This window comes from Lethenteron reissneri, chromosome 42, assembly GCF_015708825.2.
Source record: "Lethenteron reissneri isolate LAM-NWPU_2019-01 chromosome 42, ASM1570882v1, whole genome shotgun sequence".
In the NCBI taxonomy this organism is placed as follows: Eukaryota; Metazoa; Chordata; class Hyperoartia; order Petromyzontiformes; family Petromyzontidae; genus Lethenteron; species Lethenteron reissneri.
This window is the reverse complement of record NC_083820.1, coordinates 7,993,450-8,017,553: the sequence shown is the minus strand read 5'-3', so window position 1 is coordinate 8,017,553 and position 24,104 is coordinate 7,993,450. Positions and strand designations below refer to the sequence as shown.

Below are 24,104 nucleotides of genomic sequence, written 5' to 3'. Positions count from 1 at the left end.
TCGATCAGCGACCCTGACACCTGCTGTATATTTAGAGTTTCGACATCTCTCTCTCTCTCTCTCCCCGTGCTCGCGTGGATTTTTCTCCGGGTCCTCCGGATTTTCCCTCCACATTTAGAATCAAGCGTTTAGAGGATTCGGCTGCTACAAATTTCCACGTGATAAGCCGCTTCGTTGAGCTATCATTTGTGGCCGGGTCGCTTCTGAAAAGGCGCTACATAGCTCTGTGGGCCTTACCTGGTAAAATAAATAAAATATATATCGTTTAGTTTCACGAAGCAAATTGACCCTAGCCCACAAAGTAATTGGGCACTAGTACATTCACTCGTCTTCATGGTCAATATGATGTGTCTCTGAATTGCGTTTGTCGCAGGGATCCAATGCTTCAAATGACGCGCGCGGGTACAGTTGCGTTGGTTGGGCGCGTGCATCCGGCGGTTAACGGATTTGTGGGGAATTGTCGGGATTTGTCGGGAATGTCGGGAGTGCCTGGGGTGTCTGGAATGTCTGGAATGTCGGGATTTGTCGGGAATGTCGGGAGTGCCTGGGGTGTCTGGAATGTCTGGAATGTCGGGATTTGTCGGGAATGTCGGGAGTGCCTGGGGTGTCTGGAATGTCGGGATTTGTCGGGAATGTCGGGAGTGCCTGGGGTGTCTGGAATGTCGGGATTTGTCGGGAATGTCGGGAGTGCCTGGGGTGTTAGAATGTCTAGAATGTCGGGATTTGTCGGGAATGTCGGGAGTGCTTGGAGTGTCTGGAATGTCGGGATTTGTCGAGAATGTCGGGAGTGCCTGGGGTGTCTGGAATGTCAGGAATGTCTGGACTGTAGGGAATGTTGGTAATATCGGGAATGTCGGGAATGTCGGGATGTTGGGAATGTCGGAAATGTTGGGAGTGCCTTGGGTGTCTGGAATGTCTGGAATGTCGGGATTTGTCGGGAATGTCGGGAGTGCCTGGGGTGTCTGGAATGTCGGGATTTGTCGGGAATGTCGGGAGTGCCTGGGGTGTTAGAATGTCTAGAATGTCGGGATTTGTCGGGAATGTCGGGAGTGCTTGGAGTGTCTGGAATGTCGGGATTTGTCGAGAATGTCGGGAGTGCCTGGGGTGTCTGGAATGTCAGGAATGTCTGGACTGTAGGGAATGTTGGTAATATCGGGAATGTCGGGAATGTCGGGATGTTGGGAATGTCGGAAATGTTGGGAGTGCCTTGGGTGTCTGGAATGTCTGGAATGTCGGGATTTGTCGGGAATGTCGGGAGTGCCTGGAGTGTCTGGAATGTCTGGAATGTCGGGATTTGTCGGGAATGTCGGGATGTGCCTGGGGTGTCTGGAATGTCTGGAATGTCGGGATTTGTCGGGAATGTCGGGAGTGCCTGGGGTGTCTGGAATGTCTGGAATGTCGGGATTTGTCGGGAATGTCGGGATGTGCCTGGGGTGTCTGGAATGTCGGGAATGTCGGGATTTGTCGGGAATGTCGGGAGTGCCTGGGGTGTCTGGAATGTCTGGAATGTCGGGATTTGTCGGGAATGTCGGGAGTGCCTGGGGTGTCTGGAATGTCGGGAATATCGGGGTGTCTGGAATGTCGGGATGTTGGGAATGGCAGGACTGTCTGGACTGTAGGGAATGTTGGGAATGGCGGGAATGGAGGGAATGTCTGGGGTGTTGGTAATATCGGGAATGTCGGGAATTTGAACGTCACCTGCTGTCGCGCCGAGACTCGTGCACAGCAGGGCGGCTCCGAGCAGCAGGGCGACGGCGGAGGGTCCCCGGCGCGCGGGGCGGCGCGTGTGTCCCGGCATCCCTCGCGACGTCTCTCGGCGCACCGCACTTTACGCCGCACCACAGCAGCACAACGCTCATCGTCAGCATCGTCATCAGCAGCAGCAACATCGTCATCAGCAGCAGCATCATCAGCATCATCAGCATCATCAGCAACATCATAATTCAGCAGCATCAGCATCATCAGCAGCAGCAGCATCGTCATCAGCAGCATCAACATCATCAGCATCATCAGCAGCATCAGCAGCAGCAGCATCATCATCATAATCAGCAGCATTATCATCATGAGCAACATCAGCAGCAGCAGCATCATGATCATCATCAGCAACAGCATCATCAGCAGCATCATCATCAGCAGCAGCAACATCATAATTCAGCAGCATCAGCATTTAATTTAGTTGTTTTAACTTTTTTATTTTATTTTATTATTTTCATCATCGTAATCTGTCAAGCACCGTCATTAAGACGTCATCGTCATCATCAGCAGCCATGATCAATCTACTGCTGGATGAAAGCCTACCCAATCAGTCGCCATCACTCGCGGTGCTGGGATATCACAATCCACCCACAACTCACCGCACATAAGCTGAATTCGTGAATAATAATCAATAGGCGATTTAAATCATCATCACTTCATTCCTCATCCAACAGAAAAGCTAAATTCATCAACATAATCATCACCAACAAACACATATCATCATCTTCTTGGTTCTTTCGGTAAAGTCACGTAGAAGGGAAATAATAAAATAATAAAAATAAAACATAATCAAATAAAATTCTCACGACGTTTCGGCCACAGCGCAAGCAGCCGTCCTCAGGTGAAGAACAGGGCTGTCTGAAAGACAGCATCGGACGCTGTCTTTCCGACAGCCCTTCTACGTGACTTTACCGAAAGAACCAAGAAGATGAATCCCTGCAGTCACGAAAGCTTTAAATCGAAACATATCATCATCATAATCAATACTTCAATAATCCCAACAAACACAGCGACTATGTTAATCATCAATATCAGCATCAATAGAAACATCATTATCATTCTCACTTTTATTATCAAACAAATGCATTATTCATTACCATCATTTGTTGGTAAATATAAAAATGTTCCACTGCAAAAAGCAAATATCATTATCATCACGTCAATTATAATTATCCAACACATACTGCATTAAAGCTTGACTTAAAGCTTTCGTGAATGCAGGAATTCATATTCTTTGGGTCTTTCGGTAAAGTCACGTAGACAGAACAAGAAAATAATACAAATAAATTATTGTTAATTTCTTATTCACTTTAATTTATTTTAATTTTTTTTATTGTTCTATCTACGTGACTTTGCCGAAATACCCAAATAATACATACTGCATTCACAATGAAACACAAACTTTAAAGTCATCATCATCATCCTCATTCGGCAATCATAACTGTCATCAAGCCACCACCGATAACAGTGTTAGTCACAGCTCGGTCCCAATCTCCCGCGATGGGTTCGAGAACCAGGTGATGCGACCATACAATCCAGTTCACCCGTCCCCCACGTTCCCAAATTCTGGTGCCACTTAGCAGAATCAAACCGGGGGGGGCGGGGTGAGGGAGTTAAACAGACACTGATTGAGTGCTCAGCAGTGCAAATCATTGCTCAAATACTCCGTGCTGTCATCACCTGTGACCTCGGTCATGAAAACACAGAAAGGATTATCCCAAGAATGCGGTGAAATAATGCAATTAACAAACTCCGCTTCTCTCGCCGCAGAACGAGAGGCCCCGTGTTGTAAACAGAGGCTCCGCGGCTTAACGAAGAGGCCGCCAATTGACTCACGGCACGCGACAGCGGGGCGGGATTAGGGCGTCTTTCTGATCGTCTCGAGGAGACGACGTTTTGCGGGCCCTGCTGAGGACGTTCACCATTCTGCCAGTCGGTCATTACGAGCGCGAGCTACCGCGCGGGGCCTCATCATCCCACAAGTCCACGTGGAGCCCTCAAAAAACAACCTCGCGTGTCACTTTCTGCCCCCATAGCGCGTCACCCCCTACGGGAAAAATACGGTTCGCCAAGAATTCGTCCTACGCCAATGTCTTGGTTTACGGGAAGAAGGGGAAAAAAAAACCCGACTTTAGATTGAAAACTCATTTGCAGATTGAAAACTAATTTTCTCGATTGAAAACTAATTAATAGATATAAAACTCATTTCTTTAGAGCTGCTTGTTTTGTTCAGTTTTGTTGCTTTTCCACCCGCACCTCCGATTAGCGCGGCTGGCTACGGACGGTGCGAAATAAGTTAAACGTACGCATTCTAGATTTGAAGCTTTCGTGACTGCAAGGATTCATATTCTTAGGTTTTTTCGATAAAGTCACGTCGGTAAAAAATTAAAAGTACCGAAAAAACCTAAGAATATAAACGTACGCACAGACGCACGCACGGACGATTTGAACAGTGAATAACAAGAAGCAGTCCCAGCGCTTGTACAGCTCCGTTTGCCAATCTACTGCTGGATGAGGTCTGCTTCCCCGCGTCTTGTGGGCCGCGAGGGATGTTTGGCCATACTTCACCACGGTGGTCAGTGTCGCTCTGGTGAGGGTGAAACGGGAAGTTGCAGGACAGCAAATGGATTTCTGCTGCGCGTGCCCTCGACTGCCCTACAACGCCTCCTCCTGCACCCGCCTTTTTACGCGTGGTAGTGGCGGTGGTCCTTCCAATACTAGGAAACCACTGGGAGCTATGAACTTTTAATTCAAGATCGAAAACTAATTTAGTTGTCTTGTTGGTTTCTGTCGGTAAAGTCACGCAGGAGGGAAATAATAAAAAAATAAAATTTAAACATAATAAAATACAATTCCCACGACGTTTCGGCCACAACGCAAGCAGCCATCCTCAGGTGAAGAACAGGGCTGTCGGAAAGACAGCGTCTGAATGAAGGGGACAATGACACCCCCTTGGCACACCTCCATCTGTGCACGCGTGAAGGAGGAATTTCATTGATTTTCTCATCGTTATATTCTCCCACACGGACACCGATTCGAGTTCTTTTTTCTTTCGTGAGTTATATATTTGAAAAGTAGTTGACGGGTGCCCAGTGAGATGAATGCCACGTGTCCGTGGAGCCGCAGGCAGCCTCGAGTATCCAACTCGGGTTGATCCCCACGCCCGTTTTATTTTTAAATCCTCTATATTAAGTTCACTTGCTTGCTTATGACTGTGCAAATCTTTCGGTCGTTTTTTAACCCACTTCCCGTGATCCAATCGAGCTGACATTTTGCACACAGACTCGTTGTGCGTGACAATGTATTTTCGTGAAAATTTTTTTCCAAAATTTTACACTTTTTAGGAAAAAATAAATTATATTTAATTACCAATTGCTTAATGGTGCCAGCCATTCATCTGACCCATAGGTGGCAGCCATCTCAAGCCAGAGGACGAGAGGACTCTAGCCGCCACGCATATAAAGGATTTATAGTGAAAAACTTTGTTTTAACGGGTTAATTTATTCTGTTTGCGGGCAATTTTGAGAATTGGCTACCAAATCGGACAGGGGCTTAAAATTGCTCCGGACGACTTCGCTTCTCACGCCGGGGACCTTCAGTTGCGAGAGTGGAATTTGGCACCAAAGCGGGCTGGGGTATGGGGGGGAATGCATCACCAAACATGCCAATCACAAAGGCTCGCTTCGAGTCGGTGAGAATATTTTACTTTTGTGATCTGCCAAGCTCTCGAGTAACTCGGAAAATCATTTTAAACATTTTTACTTTTTTTTGTAACCAACTCGCAGTGTCCATCACAAGTTGACGTTTTTGGGGGAATAAAAAAAAATGAGGCTGAGGCGACTCGAGTTGCCTGTCCAAATGGAAGCGAGGTATCTTTCAAAGGAGACCTCGGACATACAACCAGAATACACAAGAAATAAAGGCGCAGCCCTGCAATTGCTCGGTCAAGACCCTGCTGGCGGATGGCCTCCTCGAGAAGAAGCTCTACAGAGTCCCTCCAGAAGATATGCAGCCTACTACTACTATTTGTATTTTACCAGATAAGGCCCCCTGAGCTCTGTAGCTCTTTTTTTTTCAAAAGCGACCTGGCCACAAATGATAACTCAATGAAGTGGCTCATCATCATGTGGAAATTTATAGCAGCCAAATACTCTAAACGCGTGTTGTTTCTAAATGTGGAGGGAAATACTGGAGACAAATCCAGGCGACTACGAGGAGAGAGAGAGAGAGACATGCAAACTCCAAATATACTCTTCTGTGCTGGCAAGACGTCTCAAAAGAGGTGGAAGTTACCCACACTTTAACCCACCACACGTGAACTGCCAATGAACCTCGCTGTACCCGTGACTACGTCTGGTTGGACAGAAACGGTGTCGATGGGATTCAAGAAACTCGCAAGGCAGTCTACGCACAGGGAACACAACAAGACTGACGACATTTAGCATCGCGACAAAAACGCAACATTTTATCTTGAACACTAATGTGCAATATCAAATTCCTAGTCTGCAATCAGAGCCCCTGTGTGTGTGTTTGTTTAGGCAGTGTAAGTAAACAGGCATATACAACTCTACTCGGATAACGTACATGATACACACACACTCATTCGAGAAATACGCGAGCTTAAACGCCTTTACTTTTCGCGGAGCGCGTCGTTTAAATAGTATGTACATACGTAACGCTTTTCCTTTTTGTGCGTCTCAGCCCCTTTAAGTTTATATTTACCCCCACAGGAGCGATTTCTCCCCCCCCACCCACCCACCCGAACGGAGCAGTCGACCTTTCATTTGTTCTCCATTAATCACGCGAGAGAATAAATGTCAAGGCGCTGCCACCTTGACGATCAGACGCGATTCTCAACCACGAGTGACCCAAACAACGGAGTTTAAACCCCCCCCCCCACCACCAAACTCCAAACAAAATCATTTCCCACGCTGTGGGCACAGCGATTATTTTATACGCCCCCCCCCCACCCACGTGCCAACCCCATCAGCCCACCTCCTATTTGCTTTTTAAAATGTTGGCGTATATAAAATAAATGTGTAACTTTACCTGCGCGCCATCCATCCATCCACGTTGCAAAATGTGAAACTGCGGTCACTGGGCCGTAACGTATACATCCGGATGGAGGGGTTGGATTTCGCAGCGCGAATAAGAAAGCGTCGCGTGCAACCGACTGACTGCATCGACAGATTGGGTCATGGGTGCGAGCAGGAGGAGGAGGCCTGCATTGACGGGCTGAAGCACACAGTTTCGCGTGTCGTGAGATACAGTTCCCTATTGTTATGGTTTTTATACTGGCAGGAGTCTCGGAAGCGGTGCGATAATATCGAATTAAATCAGACTATTTGCCTAATAGGGGATGGAACCCACTCACTGATTTGCAAGAGTTCTAAATAGACACTCCTGGCTCATGGCACGACCCTAACCGCACCTATTGATCCATAAGCCAGAACAGAAATAGGTCCCACCATAAGGGCGCAAGACTTGAACACTCCCGATTTATCTAAGACGGAATGTCTAAGAATAGAGAATTACTTGATAACCTTCTCATTGAAAACAGCTGTCACGTAATTCACTGTTGTCGGTCACATGAAGGAATTGTAACCGCAAAAGTGAAGCTATCTCAGGTGACATATCTGCTCTGGGACTATATTGGAACTAAACTGAAGCAATTGACTGGTCTTTTTACCTACATCACGAAGAAAATGAGCAAAACTATCTCAAAATGTGAGTAAAGTATGGATTCCTGCAGTCACGAAAGCTTCAAATCAAGATCTCATCAATATTTAAAGTAACTCCTTCATGTTTCGATTTAAAGCTTTCGTGACTGCAGGGATTCATCTTCTTGGTTCTTTCGGTAAAGTCACGTAGAAGGGAAATAATAAAATAATGATAATAAACATAATAAAATAATTCTCACTAGAATTATTTTATTATGTTTTATTTATTTTATTTTTATTTCCTTCATGTTTGTCATTTCCCCCCAATCTTATGCATATTTTACCATCGGTGTTAATGTCACATCATGAGATAGAGAATCAGTGGGAAGTGGATATCACTGAGCTACTTCTGAGACATCATGAAGCGACACCTGGTGCACACCTACAGAGTAGTGCTCGTCACGTTACAGTCAAAACGGATTTTGTTCATTCTCAGAGCTGTAATTTAGCCAATTTAAGTGCAGCAGCAAACTGAATATGAAGGGATTTTTTTTTCGTCCAGTCATTGGTGACCGGCTTGAGACCACCAACTCAGTACATGTGTAGTGACAGAACGGTCACTACTGTGTTGGCCCGTACGAGGGCTGGGGGCCCCAAGGGGGTGCCTGGGGGGTCACGTGCTGGAGGGATCCGGACCTTCCCAGAGGTGGGGGAAGTGAGGCGTGGCCTGGGAAGTGAGGCGTGGCCTGGGAAGGGAGGCGTGGCCTGGGCGGAGCCGGCCACGCCAGAGAGACGAGATATAAGGGTGGTGTGAAGGCAGAGCAGGGCTGTTCCTGAGAAGAATGAAGACACCTCGTGAAGATGCCAGAAGGGAAGACCTAGAGTGAGCGGACTGCCAGCAGCCACCTGGCTGGGTCACGCTGGAGCGGCTAAAAATACAATTGTGTGTTAGCTAGTGTAGGTCGGTGGTCACCACCCTATGTGTAGAGTAAGAGTAACTGTTGAGTAAACGTTGTGTTAATTAATAAATGAGTGTTGCCTCCCAAGAAGTGTGTGCGCCTAAATTGAACCCATTACACATGTCACAAACGTGGTTTAATCGCAGCCGAACCTATGTGAGTCTGTGGGGTCTCTGTCCAACTCCGTGGGTCTCATATTCTTAGGTTTTTTCGGTAAAGTCACGTAGGTCATCTCTTTAGGAAGGCCAGCGTCTCGAGAAGCTGTGACTTCTTGTCTCGTTGTCTGTTAAAAACTCTAACAGATAGGTGGAATTCCTCCCCGTAGAGGTTATTAATTCTAGATTTGAAGCTTTCGTGACTGCAAGGATTCATATTCTTAGGTTTTTTCGGTAAAGTCACGTAGGTCATCTCTTTAGGAAGGCCAGCGTCTCGAGAAGCTGAGACAACGAGACAAGAAGTCACAGCTTCTCGAGACGCTGGCCTTCCGTGGGTCTCTATAACAGTCATTGGTGAGCGGACGGGGAGGACCAACAGCTCGCTAGACGAGGGATCCCAGCGGTGCCAACCCAACGCTCTTTGAGCAACTGAACAACGTGCGCTCAGCCATAAACGGCTCGCGTGTGTTGCGTGCGGACACCACGATTGGAGGTGGTGGTCACACGCAGATAAATATCCCCCCGTGTAGCCCAAATAAACTTTTTGGGGCAAAGTGTTGTTGTGAGTGTTGTTGTTGTTGTTAGCGAGCACCTATTAAGGCCGGCAAGGCACACAAGGGGGGTTGGCCAACACCAGTGACGAATTGGCCACGATCTGTTTACGTGACATCCCTTACTAGTTGGCTGTGTCGGGTGGTGGCGGGTTTTAACGACACACACATATATTTACGCGATCTAACCCAAAAGACCTCTATTATGGCCGGTTAAAGTTGTTGTTGTTGTCGTTTTTGCTGTTCGTAAATTACACGCGTGCGCCGGTTAATGATTTCCGCTCGACTTGAATGCGGATTCAATTTGCCTCTTGGCAGCGATCCTCAGCTCAGGAAGCGACGAGAGGAGGAGGAGGAGACGCAGGAGGAGACGGAGGAGACGCAGGAGGAAGAGACGGAGGCCTCCGTGAGACCGCGCGGAGTCGCGAGGGTCTCGAAGCGCCCTCGTCAGCACCCCCCCCCCCCCCCCACCGCGTGAGTCGCCGCGCCACTGATGGGGGCCGGGAGGAGGTCGCGCCCCTCGATGGCGAGTGTGTGTAGGTGTGTGTGTGTGTGTAGGTGTGTGTAGGTGTATGTGTGTGTAGGTGTGTGTAGGTGTGTGTGTAGGTGTGTGTGTGTGTGTAGGTGTGTGTGTATGTGTGTGTCTGGGGAGCGGTAGTGTAGCGGTTAGCGTGCTGCGCTATGAACCTGGCGACCCGGGTTCGATTCCCGCTCACGGCTAACACCAGTGACGATTATCTGAACCGGTCCTGGGCCTCCCCTAGGTCGACTCAGCCTTGTGTGTGTATGTGTGTGGTAGGTGTGCGTGTGTGGATCGTCGTGTACCGTTCCGGCCTGTATAGTGTGTGCCGAAACCGTGTTGTTAGGTATGTAGGGGGTTGTGTGTGTGTTGTATGTGTGGTGTTGTGTGTAGTGTGTTGTGTAGGTGTGTGTGTGTATGTGTGGTGGATGGGTGTGTGTAGTGTGTGTAGGTGTGGTTGTGTGTGTGTGTGTAGTATGTGTGTGTGCCGTACGCGTGTGTGTACGTATGTTGTAGGTGTGTGTAGGTGTGTGTGTGTGTATTTGTTTGTAGTGGTGTGTGTTTATGTGTTTGTATGTATGTGTGTGTGTATGTGTGTGTAGGTATGTGTGGGTGGGCCGTGCGTGTGTGTAAGGTGTGTATGTAGGTGTGATTTAGGTGTGTTTGTGTACGATCGACCCGTGGGCACCTGGTCTGCCCCGTACCTCCTCCAGCGGGCGTTCGACACTTCACGTGGCCTCAAGGTGCACATAGCCTGGCACAAGCGTCGTGGTGACGTCACCGCCACTTAGTGGCGACCCGACCCTACGAGGCATCTGGGAAAAAGAGCTTTACAGCTCATCGGATTCCCCGCGTGCTTTTTTCCCCGGATCCTTCACTCTTTCCCTCCACATTAAACAAAAAAACACGCGCTCACATTATTGGGTTGCTGCCCATTTCCACATCTCAATCTTATAAAAAAAAAAGTACGATCTTAATAAACGCATAGGGTTGATGAAACAAAGTAGTTGTTACTCACGCTTCCGTGCTTAATTTGTGTGTTCGATTATGTACCTTCTAAAATAATCTGGCCATTCTAGATTTGAATCTGGCCATGTCTCGCACCCCCAGAAATGGCATCTCGTACCCCATGGGGTTACGTGCACCCCAGGTTTAGAGCCACTGCTTGAGAGACACTTCCACGCATTCGCAGCCTCTCAATCCTCCTCTGTTGCTTCATTGGACCGAGGTCTATACCGATGCCATCGTAGCTTAGAGATTCACTTATTTTTGCCAAGGCACCACTGCTGTACAAGCGTCTGTGTATTATGCCGAGCTTAAAAGGTGGCGCATGGTGCATGTTTGTATAGTCAACAGAGATGTGTGTGTGTATCCTCCACGTGTGTGCGCGTGTCTGTGCCACGTGCGAGTGTGTGAATAGCTAACAGCGCCACTCCGGTGGGTGATCTCATACGACGGACCACAGAGTCACGTCCACTGCCCGCTTCGATCATTCGCCAGCAGCGTTTCAGATGCTCATGGCGTGTGAGAGAGTGAGAGTGTGTGAGAGAGAAAGTGTGAGAGAGTGAGAGAGTATGTGAGAGAGTGAGAGAGTGTGAGAGTAAGAGTGTGTGAGAGTGAGAGAGAGTGTGAGAGAATGGGAGAGTGTGGGAGAGTGTGAGAGAGAGTGTAAGAGAGTGAGAGTGTGTGAGAGTGTGAGATTGTGAGGGAGAGTGTGAGAGAATGGGAGAGTGTGGGAGAGTGTGGGAGAGTGTGAGAATGTGAGAGAGAGTGAGTGAGAGTGTGTGAGAGTGAGAGAGAGTGTGAGAGAATGGGAGAGTGTGGGAGAGTGCGGGAGAGTGTGAGAGAGTGAGAGAATGTGAGAGAGCGTGAGTGAGAGAGTGAGTGTGTGAGAGAGTGAGAGAGTAAGAGTGTGAGAGAGTGAGAGTGTGAGAGTGAGACAAAGACGGCCGGGCGTGGTGTTGGCCACTCACCCCCTCGTGTGCCGTGCCGGCCTTCATCAGTGCTCGCTAACAGCACTTGCCCCAACAGTCTGTTGTTGTGAAAGGGCGATGACGAAGGGCCATTGCCCGAAACGTCGCCTATTATATATGTTCTCCTCTTCAGGCCACAGTGTCTCAAATATTTACAAATTGTTGAGCGACTCCCGGCCGCCCGAACGAACAAGCAGAAAAATGAAGACAAGGGCGGTTAACAACATTTACAATAGCGCGTTTTTATATAACAGCGTCATTCATGCACATTGCATCTCGAAAATCTTAACATTTTGACCCACCACACACACGCACGCATCTTGAAATCCCCTCCTCCTCCCCCCCACTGGAATAGAAACAAAGCGTCTTAATAAAAGATGTACAAGAGAACACCGCAGACGAACAAACCAAAAGGCGACCAAGAGCGTGCAGGTGACCACGTGGGTGCAACACGAATCGCTGGCGACTTCCCACCGAGCCCAGAAGAACAATGCTAACAACATCATCGGTTTCTTTTTTGTGGAGGGGGTGCGGGTAAGATAACACATTGTCCTGCGGAGGGAGCTGGTAGGAACGTTGGGTTGCTCGGTCAATGGCCAGGGTCAACGGCGGCGTGGTGTATTCCGCAAATATGGCCGACTGTGAGGGCGGGCACAAGCCGGCGTGAGTAGGTTAAACGTTGAGTTTTATAAGGGCACCACGGGGTGACCAGCCCCTCCCCACCCAGCCCCACCCCACCCAGCCCCATCCCTCCCACCCCTACCCAGCCCCACCCTCCCCACCCAGCCCCTCCCCACCCTTCCCACCCAGCCCCTCCCCTCTACACCCAGCCCCACCCCTCCCATTGTTGGATGCACGACGGACGGACGGACAGAATAATCCCCTGTGGGCTGGTGTAACCAGGAGGTTCCTACCAGTATAAATGTGTCGTTAAACCCTCCACCACCCGCCACAGCCAATTAGTAAGGGTGTCTCACGTCGACAAAACGTGACAATTCGTTACTCGTCCGGCACACCGGCGTGTGGCAGAGTAACTGCGCAGCATTTACAATTCAAGTAAGGTGACATTTCGCCGGCAAACTGCAAGCGGCCTCGTCGGGCGACAGCCAGAATTGGTCGCGAAGCCCTCCGCGTTCAACCAACGCGAGCAACAGCAGTCGGGATGGGGATGCGTGCCGCGTGCAATCGCTGTTGATCGTGCCAATTAGGAACCCCATCCACCCACAAATCATTGAACCCTTCCCGACACGTCGGCTACGAGCAGCAGCAATGAAGGACGTTCCAAGCATGATCGTCTGTCCCACCCCCCCTTCTCCGCGCTTTCGTCGTGCCTGACCGGTGTTTGCACTAAGGCCAATGGCATAGCGCGACAGGCCGACACACGCCAATGCCTCCACTGCGCACGCACGCACACACACAATGTTTGTTCGGCTTGGGCATGAAGAATTGGCTTTGATATACCTAAGACGAGTGTAAGACCCTTATGAATTTAAATAATATTTATTTAGGAATTTGCAGCAAGAAAGCCTCTCGTGATTGTCAAAGTTGTTCTGTTTGTTTGCTTCATCCTGCTGTGTGCCGGTTTGGAATTGTTTGGCCGGTGTAGTTGATGATGAGTACAGCTGCAAGTGCCGTGTTACAGCGACCCGCTCTCAACGCCGTACTGCTGGATAATGATGATGATGGTACTTCTCGATTTAAAGCTTTCGTGACTGCAGGGATTCATATTCTTGGTTCGTTCGGTAAAGTCACGTAGAAGGGAAATAAAAAAAAATAAAAAAATTAAATAAAAATTGTATTGTTTTATTTTTATTATTTTATTATTTCCCTTCTACGTGACTTTACCGAAAGAACCAAGAAGATGATGGTACTCTTTGTTTTTTTTCGGTAAAGTCACGTCGGTAAACATTTAAAATAAATTAAATTAAATCACAAATTTTGCTGGAGCAGTCAAACCTGATGACGGTTGCTTGTGTTGCTTCCGAAACGTCGTGATTTCATGTAATTTAATTAATTTTTTCACCTACGTGACTTTATCGAAAAAAACTAAAAGTATGAATCCTTGCAGTCACGAAAACTTCAAATCAAGAATGAATGGATGCTGATGGTGTTCTCTCCCAACGCCTTTCGATCACGAGGGTTGTTTGATCATACCTCGCCACGGTGGACGACGCGAATCGGCGACGACGAAAGTGCTTACGACTGAAACGTGTATCCACTCGCCTGCTGATGTTGGCCGTGATCGGGAATCGAACCCGGGTTTTGCGGGTGCGTAGTGCGGTGTGCTAACCGCTGCCACCACCACTCTCTCTATCTCTCGGTCTCTTGCACGTACACTTAAGCACTTTCCACTGAAACTGCACGCAAATAGCCCTGTGCTATAATAAACCAACGCAAGCAGATTCCTACTCTCTGTACTGCCTCTTGTAGGAAATGCAGCATCGCCCCCGCAGGTCTGTGTCTTGCACATGCTCCCATCTCTGTGTGATCCACTAATCCCGCCGAGTAGGTGGTGGATAGGATTGTGGTTGGATGTTAAGCGGTCATCATCCAACCACAATTTAGTTTACGCAAATAAACATACAACATGAACAATACTCGATTTAAAGCTTTCGTGACTGCAGGGATTCATCTTCTTGGTTCTTTCGGTAAAGACACGTAGAAGGAAAATAATAAAATATTAAAAATAAAACATAATAATATAATTCTCACGACGTTCAGACTCTGTCTCTCGACAGACCTGTTCTCCACCTGAAGACGGCTGCTTGCGTTGTGGCCGAAACGTCGTGAGAATTATTTTATTATGTTTTATTTTTACTATTTTATTATTTTCCTTCTACGTGACTTTACCGAAAGAACCAAGAAGATGAACAATACTATTTGCCGTGTAGGCTTCCGTGCTTGTGCTGTGTACGCCTCTCCGCCATCTGTGTTTTTTTCTGGTTGTTCCACACGAAGTCCGACGTTTTGTTCCACGCGCTCGCAAGGTTCTTCAGATATTTGACTGGGAAGCGACGGGCACGTGGACCGGGAAAAAAGCCCCATCGCAGATAGCTAAAAACATTCATACGCACGCACACACATCACAACTGCGAAAACCCACGCAGTGAAAGTACCGTCTATGGAATAGACACTTTGCTGCATTGCCATCACTTGGCAGGCGTGGTGATTTTCCGCGAATGAAGAGGTCTACTGGAATAACTGATAACCCACGTGGTACGCATCGAGTCATTAAATAATCTGTCGTAGCTTCTTTGACACCCGCGAATGAAGAGGTCTACTTGAATAACTTGATAACCCACGTGGTACGCATCGAGTCATTAAATAATCTGTCGTGGCTTCTTTGACACCCGCGAATGAAGAGGTCTACTTGAATAACTTGATAACCCACGTGGTACGCATTGATTCATTAAATAACCTGTCGTGGCTTCTTTGACACCCGCGAATGAAGAGGTCTACTTGAATAACTTGATAACCCACGTGGTACGCATTGATTCATTAAATAATCTGTCGTGGCTTCTTTGACACCCGCGAATGAAGAGGTCTACTGGAATAACTTGATAACCCACGTGGTACGCATTGATTCATTAAATAATCTGTCGTGGCTTCTTTGACACCCGCGAATGAAGAGGTCTACTGGAATAACTTGATAACCCACGTGGTACGCATTGATTCATTAAATAATCTGTCGTGGCTTCTTTGACACCCGCGAATGAAGAGGTCTATTGGAATAACTTGATAATCCACGTGGTACGCATTGATTCATTAAATAATCTGTCGTGGCTTCTTTGACACCCGCGAATGAAGAGGTCTACTGGAATAACTTGATAACCCACGTGGTACGCATTGATTCATTAAATAACCTGTCGTGACTTCTTTGGCATCCTTGACAATTCACCATTTAGTATGTAAGTTGTAAATGTGCCTTCTCCCCACGGATTGGACACGCAAGAAATGTAATCACTTGTGACCCCCCCACACCCCCATGTGGTCTCAACAAGAGTCTCCTCTCTCTGCACGATGGAGCTGGAGCTTTGGTCGATAAAATTTTGACTTAATTTTATTAATTTTAATTATCTTTAATTAAAATGTTCTATCTACGTGACTTTACCGAAAGATGATGTTTTATTTTTATTGTTTTATTATTTCCCTTTCTACGTGACTTTACCGAAAAAAACAAGAAAATGAATCCCTGCAGTCACGAAAGCTTTAAATCGAAATTTACCGAAATAACCAAGAATATACTTTCGTGGATTGTCAAGGTTTTTGTTCCAGGACCCAATGAATCACTTGTAACTGCGTTTTACACAAGAATTTGCCGCAGCACGTGATGCATCGACACAACTTACCTGGTGATAGTGTACTGCTACGCTGGCAGTGGTGCAAGAGCACAAACAATAATAACATAAGTTTTTAAAAAAATCAATACATTCGTCAATAAAACTGTGGCCTAAAATGGAGGGGAGGGGTATAATAGGCGACGTTTCGGGTAATAGCCCTTCTTCAAATACGTAAAATAAAATAATTTATAAATATATAATAGATAACGTTCTTCATACCCCCTTCGTTGTTGATGTGCTGTGATCAAGGGCCATTGCCTGAAACGTCACCTAATATATATTATATTCATGGTTCATTCGGTAAAGTCACGTAGAAAGAAAATAAATTAAATAACAGAATACGACGTTTCGATTGCAACACAAGCAGTCTTAATCAGGTAGAACTAAATTTGAGAGAGAGACAAAACAGAGACACGGAGACACAGACAGACACACAAGCAGAGAGAGAGACAACACAGAGACACACAGAGAGACACACACAGAGACAAACAAAGACCCCAATGTATGTGTGTCTGTGTGTTGAGTTTTGTTAATTTATTGAAACGCAGCTCCATCATGAGCGACACAAAACGCTGCCAAACGTTGTTCGTCACCACAGACGTTATCATCACATTCGTGTCCCCCTCTATCTGCCGTCTTAACCTATACACGCACACAAATCATTCGGTGATAATTGGTTACTCCGTTAAAACAAAAACAACAACAAAACTACTCGATTTGTTCTAAAGTTGGTCGGTCATACAAAAGTCAGCACATGTAATTTATTCGTAAAGCGCTCTGGCAAGACCGTCGCAGGAATACTCCAAATGAATCACAACATGATTGCCGATCATTTAAGAATTGTATTTTACCGGCAATTAAACTGTCGCTATGTTTCCAATTAGAAGGAAGATAAATGACTACACTTGTCAGATTTTTTTAAAAATATATATTTATATCCTACCTCGTATTCACTCCGTCCTAAATGAATGTTTTTTTGTATATATGTGGAAGATAAATAAATAAGAATGTCAGTGGATGGAGCGGTTTGGGGCGGTGGTTTGCACTCTGTGTTGTAGACCCGGCGATCTTAGTTCCATTCCGGGCCCATGTAGGTGACAAAGACAAAGATCCCCCGTATAGCCTTAACAGACTGTAGGGGCAAGTGCTGTTAGCGAGCACCTATAAAGACCGACACGGCACACGAGGGGGTGGGTGACCAACACCACGCCCGGCCGCCTTTGTCTCCCCTAGTGGCGATGTTTACACATCGCACCAGGTACTCATTTGAGGCTGAGTCTACCTAGGTGAAAACCATGACCAGTTCAGATAATCGTCACCGGTGTTGGCCATGAGCTGGATTCGAACCCGGGCCGCCAGGTTCGTAACGCAGCGCGCTAACCGCTGCACCACCGCTCCCCATGTAGTTGAACACCAGCGGCCACCCACAGCCAACAACAAACTCGCACTGACCTGCGTGGTGAAGTATGGTCACAGAGCTCTCGATGACAAACGCTCCTTTAGTTTCTTTTGGCCAGGTAACTCTTGCAAATCAGATCAAATTCCGGCGTCTCGAATTCTCACTCCTGTCGTTTTAGTTTCTTTGTTGTTGTTGTTGTAACCTTCTAAACCCCGTGCTCCTACTGGGCATGTATGGGGGGAAAAGAGCTTCAGTGCTCATCGGATTTATGTCGTCTAAATAAAGATTCCGATTCTGAAATAAGATTGAATTTCAAGGCCTTCGCCCACAAGATTCATCACGAAACAATGCGGAATTGATTCTACGGCTGCTGTTTGACCATACTTCACCACGCTTTGTCATTAAGTGATGATGAAGGGAAGGGGGAGGACCGGTGCAGATATCACTCACTCGCCGAAGATGTCTGTCCGTGGCCGGGAATCCAACTCAGGTTGCCAGGTTTTTAAATCCTTTATATTAAGTTCACTTGCTTGCTTGCTTGCGCGCTTACGACCGTGCAAATCTTTCGGTCGTTTTTTAACCCACTTCCCGTGATCCAATCGAGCTGACATTTTGCACACAGACTCGTTGTGCGTGACAATTTATTTTCGTGAAATTTTTTTTCCAACATTTTCCACTTTTTAGGGAATTTTTTTTCATATTTAATTTAAAATACCAATGTGATAAAAATGAAACTCTTACTCAAAAAAAACAGAAATGAATAATAAAATAAAACCGATGCCACGCATATAAAGGATTTATAGTGAAAAACTTTGTTTTTACGGGTTAATTTTTTTTCATCACACCGCTCCCACCACCTCCTCGGCATCCTACTCCCTTTCATCCTCCTCCTCCTCTCTTGCTGATAACCCAATCCACGTGATTGTATCATCGCTGCGCAGATGGCGGTCGCACGACGGACTTAATAATTCACTCCCTGCATCCACTTAATTAACCCCGCTCCGACGCTCAACGCAAACCGACCCCACATCTCAGGACGACGAAACTCGTGTGGGTTACCGACATTTTAGCGCGACAGCCCAATCCTCAGTGCTGGTTGCCGGCAGATGGGGAGCTTGATGAAGGGATTACATTTAGTTGCTTCCCTCCCCGCACCCCCCCCAAGTTCGATTTATAAATTCCGAGCGAGGTGACAGGAGAGATAGGGAGAAGTGCGAGATGGGGGAGGGGAGGGGGAGATGTCGTGAGATGAGAGAAGAGAGATGACAGATTGGTACAGAAACGTAGCGGAACGGGAGAGAGAGAGATGCAGACACGGGGCAACGACTGAGATCAGAAACCAGATCGGAATGAGAGCGACTAATTAGCTTCTTAAAATAAAATTGATTTTTTTTGTCGATTTCCATTCGAGCCTAGACGTGAATGGGGAGTTCCATTGAGCTACTTGGGACCCGATGCACTTTGTTTTATGCCTCTCCAGCGCCACCCCTGTGCAAACCGACTCACGTCGGAGATTTCGTGATACTCTCAATAGACACTGCCAGTAGACACTCACAATAGACACTCTCAATAGACACTCCCAGTAGACACTCCCAGTAGACACTGCCAGTAGACACTCACAATAGACACTCACAATAGACACTCACAATAGACACCGCCAATAGACACCGCCAATAGACACTCCCAGTAGACACTGCCAGTAGACACTGCCAGTAGACACTCACAATAGACACTGCCAGTAGACAACGCCAATAGACACTTCCAGTAGACACTGCTAGTAGACACTCACAATAGACACTGCCAGTAGACACCGCCAATAGACACTTCCAGTAGACACTGCCAGTAGACACTGCCAATAGACACTCCCAGTAGACACTGCCGGTAGACACTGCCAATAGACACTCCCAGTAGACACTGCCAGTAGACACCGCCAATAGACACTGCCAGTAGACACCGCCAATAGACACTGCCAGTAGACACTCACAATAGACACTCACAATAGACACTCCCAGTAGACACTCACAATAGACACCGCCAATAGACACCTCCAGTAGACACCGCCAATAGACACCGCCAATAGACACTTCCAGTAGACACCGCCAATAGATACTCACAATAGACACTCCCAGTAGACACTCACAATAGACACCGCCAATAGACACTGCCAATAGACGCTCACAATAGACACTCCCAGTAGACACTCACAATAGACACTGCCAGTAGACACCGCCAATAGACACTTCCAGTAGACACTGCTAGTAGACACTCACAATAGACACTGCCAGTAGACACCGCCAATAGACACTTCCAGTAGACACTGCCAGTAGACACTGCCAATAGACACTCCCAGTAGACACTGCCGGTAGACACTGCCAATAGACACTCCCAGTAGACACTGCCAGTAGACACCGCCAATAGACACTGCCAGTAGACACCGCCAATAGACACTGCCAGTAGACACTCACAATAGACACTCACAATAGACACTCCCAGTAGACACTCACAATAGACACCGCCAATAGACACCTCCAGTAGACACCGCCAATAGATACTGCCAGTAGACACCGCCAATAGACACTGCCAGTAGACACTCACAATAGACACTCACAATAGACACTCCCAGTAGACACTCACAATAGACACCGCCAATAGACACCTCCAGTAGACACCGCCAATAGACACTGCCAGTAGACACTCACAATAGACACTCACAATAGACACTCCCAGTAGACACTCACAATAGACACCGCCAATAGACACCTCCAGTAGACACCGCCAATAGACACTGCCAGTAGACACTCACAATAGACACTCACAATAGACACTGCCAATAGACACCGCCAATAGACACCGCCAATAGACACTTCCAGTAGACACCGCCAATAGATACTCACAATAGACACTCCCAGTAGACACTCACAATAGACACTGCCAATAGACACTGCCAATAGACGCTCACAATAGACACTCCCAGTAGACACTCACAATAGACACTGCTAGTAGACACCGCCAATAGACACTGCCAGGCCCCGTCATTGCTTCACCTAACCGCGAGCGGCGAACGAACGCTTCCAAAAAACAAACCTCCATTAAATATGCAACGAAATTAAACACATTAGGCACTGCACCACGCTTTGCCAACGTGAAGCAAATTGAAACGCACACTGACACAGCCACCCACCCACCCTGATGATTGTATCGATTTAACTCGAGGCAATTAAGAACATAAAGCGATTTGACACGAGGCGCGCGTGTTGGTGTCCGTGTGTGTGTGTCCCTTTGCTACGGGGAGCGGTAGCGTCGTAGTTAGCGCATTTCGCTGCGAACCCGGCGACCCGAGTTCGAAACCCGCTCACGGCTAACACCCAGTCAAGTTTATCTGAACCAGTCCTGGGCCTCCCCTAGGTCGACTCAGCCTCAAATAAGTCCCCGGTGTGGCTTGTAAAAATCGCCACGAGGGAGACAAAGGCGGCCGGGCGTGGTGCTGGCCACCCACCACCCCGTCGTGTGCCGTGCCGTGCCGGCCTTCATAGGTGCTCGCTAACAGCACTTGCCCCAAACGTCTCTTGAGGCTACACGGGGGATCTTTGTCTTGTTCCTACATAAACGTGTGGCCGGTGCTGCGGTGCTGGCCACCCACCACCCCCTCGTGTGCCGTGCCGGCCTTCATAGGGGCTCGTGCGACTGGCGAACAGTACTTGCACCGACACCCCACGTCTACGAAGGCGACACGCGGGGACAATCTTTGCCTCTTTGTACAAACACGTGGACGCGTTGAACACACCACCGGTGGGTGGGCTGGGAGTGGAGGGTACGGCAGGGTTAATTAAATAGCGAGCGTTATTCTCGTTCAATAATTCACGGGGAGGCGAGGGGGGGGGGCTTTAATTATTAAACGAGTGCCTGATACGCACGGAAGGACGCAAGTTCAAATCCTGGCTGCGGCGGGTTGACCCAGCCCATCATCATCCCCACCCCCCCGGGGGTCGATACAGCGAGTACCGCTTTGTGAGGAAATCAATGGATGGATTCGCCCCCGCCATAGCAATGTTGACTTTGAATCACTGGCTCAGACCTCTGAGCAGGAGATAAAATTGCTCAGTTCGCAGTCACTTTGGCTACAGGATAGCTCCCTGGACGGATATGCACGGCTGTTGTATACTGCGTCGTAAGTCTCCTCTGTGTGTGCTGTCCTGAACACCACGTCGCTCATAGGTGTGTGTGTGTCATGAGTACAGAGATGTGTATGCTGTACATGCAGACTATACAGGTGTGTAGTTGTGGGTACTGTGCGTACAGGTGTGCATGCCGTGCATGCCGTGTAGTTGTGTGTAGGTGTGCAGTTGTGTATACTGTGTGTACAGGTGTGCATGCCGTGTAGGTGTGTAGTTGTGTGTGCAGGTGTGCATGGTGTGCATGCCGTGTAGGTGTGTAGTTGTGTGTACTGTGTGTACAGGTGTGCATGGTGTGTAGTTGTGGGTACTGTGTGTAGGTGTGTAGTTGTGTGAACTGTGTGTACAGGTGTGCATGCCGTGTAGGTGTATGGATATGCATATATACTGTGTGGACAGGTGTGCGCACTGTGCGCACACATTGAGGGGAGCGGTGGCGCAGTAATTAGCGCACTGCGGTAAGACCGCTTGCAAGCCGACCGAGTTCGACTCTCGGCCAAGGCTAATATCAGTCGCAAGTGGTATCTGAACCGGTCATGCACCTCCCCTAGTACTGTAAACAACATTACCACTTTAATAGGTGCTCGCTAACAGCACTTGGAATATGGTTGATGCTTGCACTCACACTGCGTATGTAGACGTGTGTGTGTGCGTGTATGGTATACAGGTGTGAAGAAGAGCGGTGGCGCAGTGGTCAGCGCATTGTCGATGAGAACCTGGGGGGGGGGGGGGGCCGCGTCTTATTCGGGACCACGAAAAATCATCGGCACACTTGGGTCGACTCAGCCTCAAACGACTACAACTGGTCCGACATTTCAACATCACAGTGGGGGAGACAAAGGCAGCCTGGCGCGTCACCCCTCCCCCTTCTCTCTCCCCTATCATCTCCGGTCAGCCGTTACGGACCTTGATAGATGTTCGCTAACAACACATGCGGCACCAAGAGCCTTTAAGTCCATAGTGGAAGCACGTATTTTAATACACTCGTAAACGGAGCTAACGCCTGCTGCACGCACACGACACCCTTACACAATGCGATCGAACTGTCCTTAATTCGCCACCCGCTGATTTACCGCGTACATTATCAAGAACTCGAAAGACATCGGCAAAAAATATCGATCATCATAACGCGTCTTACCTGTGCACTGCGATAGACATTCCCGACGCATTCGTCGGGAATAAAAAACAAAAATCTCTTCTGCCCCTTTGCTCAAATCCACGTGAATGAATGATGATGATAATAAATCTTAGCTGTCATGTGCAGAGTCGAGATGCGTGGATGCGCACTCCACTCTCAGCCCGCGCCGAGAGTAACAACTCCTCCTCGACCGCTGCGCGAGTCGATGGAACGCACGTCCCTCTATCGCCCTCTACTCAGTGATTCCACCTTCTTCTACCACCTCATTTAGAAGCCTCGGTATACCCAATATCCAGCGACCACCAACAACCACCACTACCGCCAGCAGCAATCCAAACTCCCACACACGAGACGCACGCACACCCAACCCCGCCACAAACAGCCACCCACCACCTCCAAAACAGCACCCTGACACCGCCACCACCACCACCCACCCACCCACCACCCCTCCCTCTCCCCACCACCACCTCCTTTCCCCCGTAAGCAGTGCTGATGACACACTCCCGAGATGACTGTCCGCTCACATTTGATGGCTCCTGCCAGCTGGCGGTAAGGTGGTGGGAGACGGGGGGGGGGGCGGAGTGCAATTATTTCAAGCCACCGTGGAACCTACACAAGCGTGCCTCGCCTGCGGTTTGGAGCGAGGGATGACATCGATGCGGTTACAAGACGACGCGGTGAGAACGGCTGGGACGGGCTAAGTAGATAAATAAATAACGCCGCAAACAGACGTCTTTGAAGTCCACATCGCCGACTCTGGTCGCATAAGGAGGTGGATTTGACACGCAAGGAGGACTCTGGCACACTACCAATGAGACAGCGTCAGGCGTGGTCAAATTTAGTCCGGATGAAATTCCATCCCTGCCGTTGTAAGGCGACACACAATGTCGTAGCAGCAGCAGCAGCAACAAAAATAAGAATGATGTGGTGGGGGGGGGGGGGGGTTTTGTCGCCACCCGCCTAGAAAATGTGTCAGCATTTTCATTGTGGTCTACACAGTCGTGGAGACTCAAAATCCCTTCCGTGATCCGCCAATCCCACCAGCAGAACATGTGTGCATGATGTCATTTATCTATTCATGAAAATCTCGCCGAGTCTCGAAACTCGTTTTCAGGAGGGTCCTGCAATGGGATGTTTAAATGCGTCTTTTGCATCCTGCGAGAATACCCAAGGGCACGGTGGATAAACACGCAAAGTTCAGCACAGAGAATCTTAATTTTTGGAGCTTTCGTGACTGCAGGAATTATTCTTTGGTTTTTTCGGTAAAGTCACGTATAAAGATAAAATAATAAATTAAATAATAGCATACGACGTTTCGATTGCAACACAAGCAATCATCATCAGGTATAATGAAATAGCGACATAGAATCTAACCATAGAATCTAACCAGAAAACTATAGACAGACATGCTTACATGTCTGTCTATAGTTTTCTGGTTAGATTCTATGTCGCTATTTCATTATATACCTGATGATGATTGCT

General features: G+C 48.0%; 1 protein-coding gene across 3 annotated transcripts in view; it reads right to left on the bottom strand.

Moving 5' to 3' along the window:
* LOC133352843 (collagen alpha-1(XXII) chain-like) overlaps nt 1–22,953 on the bottom strand; it is a 158,644-nt gene extending 135,691 nt beyond the window's left edge. For all 3 annotated transcript variants that reach the window (XM_061568796.1, XM_061568797.1, XM_061568798.1), the window contains exons 1-2: nt 22,623–22,953; nt 1,699–1,826 (exon numbers count right to left, since the gene is read on the bottom strand). In XM_061568796.1, the coding sequence (XP_061424780.1) occupies nt 1,699–1,826; nt 22,623–22,642 (148 nt within the window). In that variant the 5' untranslated portion in view covers nt 22,643–22,953. The remainder of the gene's footprint in view (nt 1–1,698; nt 1,827–22,622) is intronic.
* Between the last annotated feature and the right edge of the window lie 1,151 nt (nt 22,954–24,104).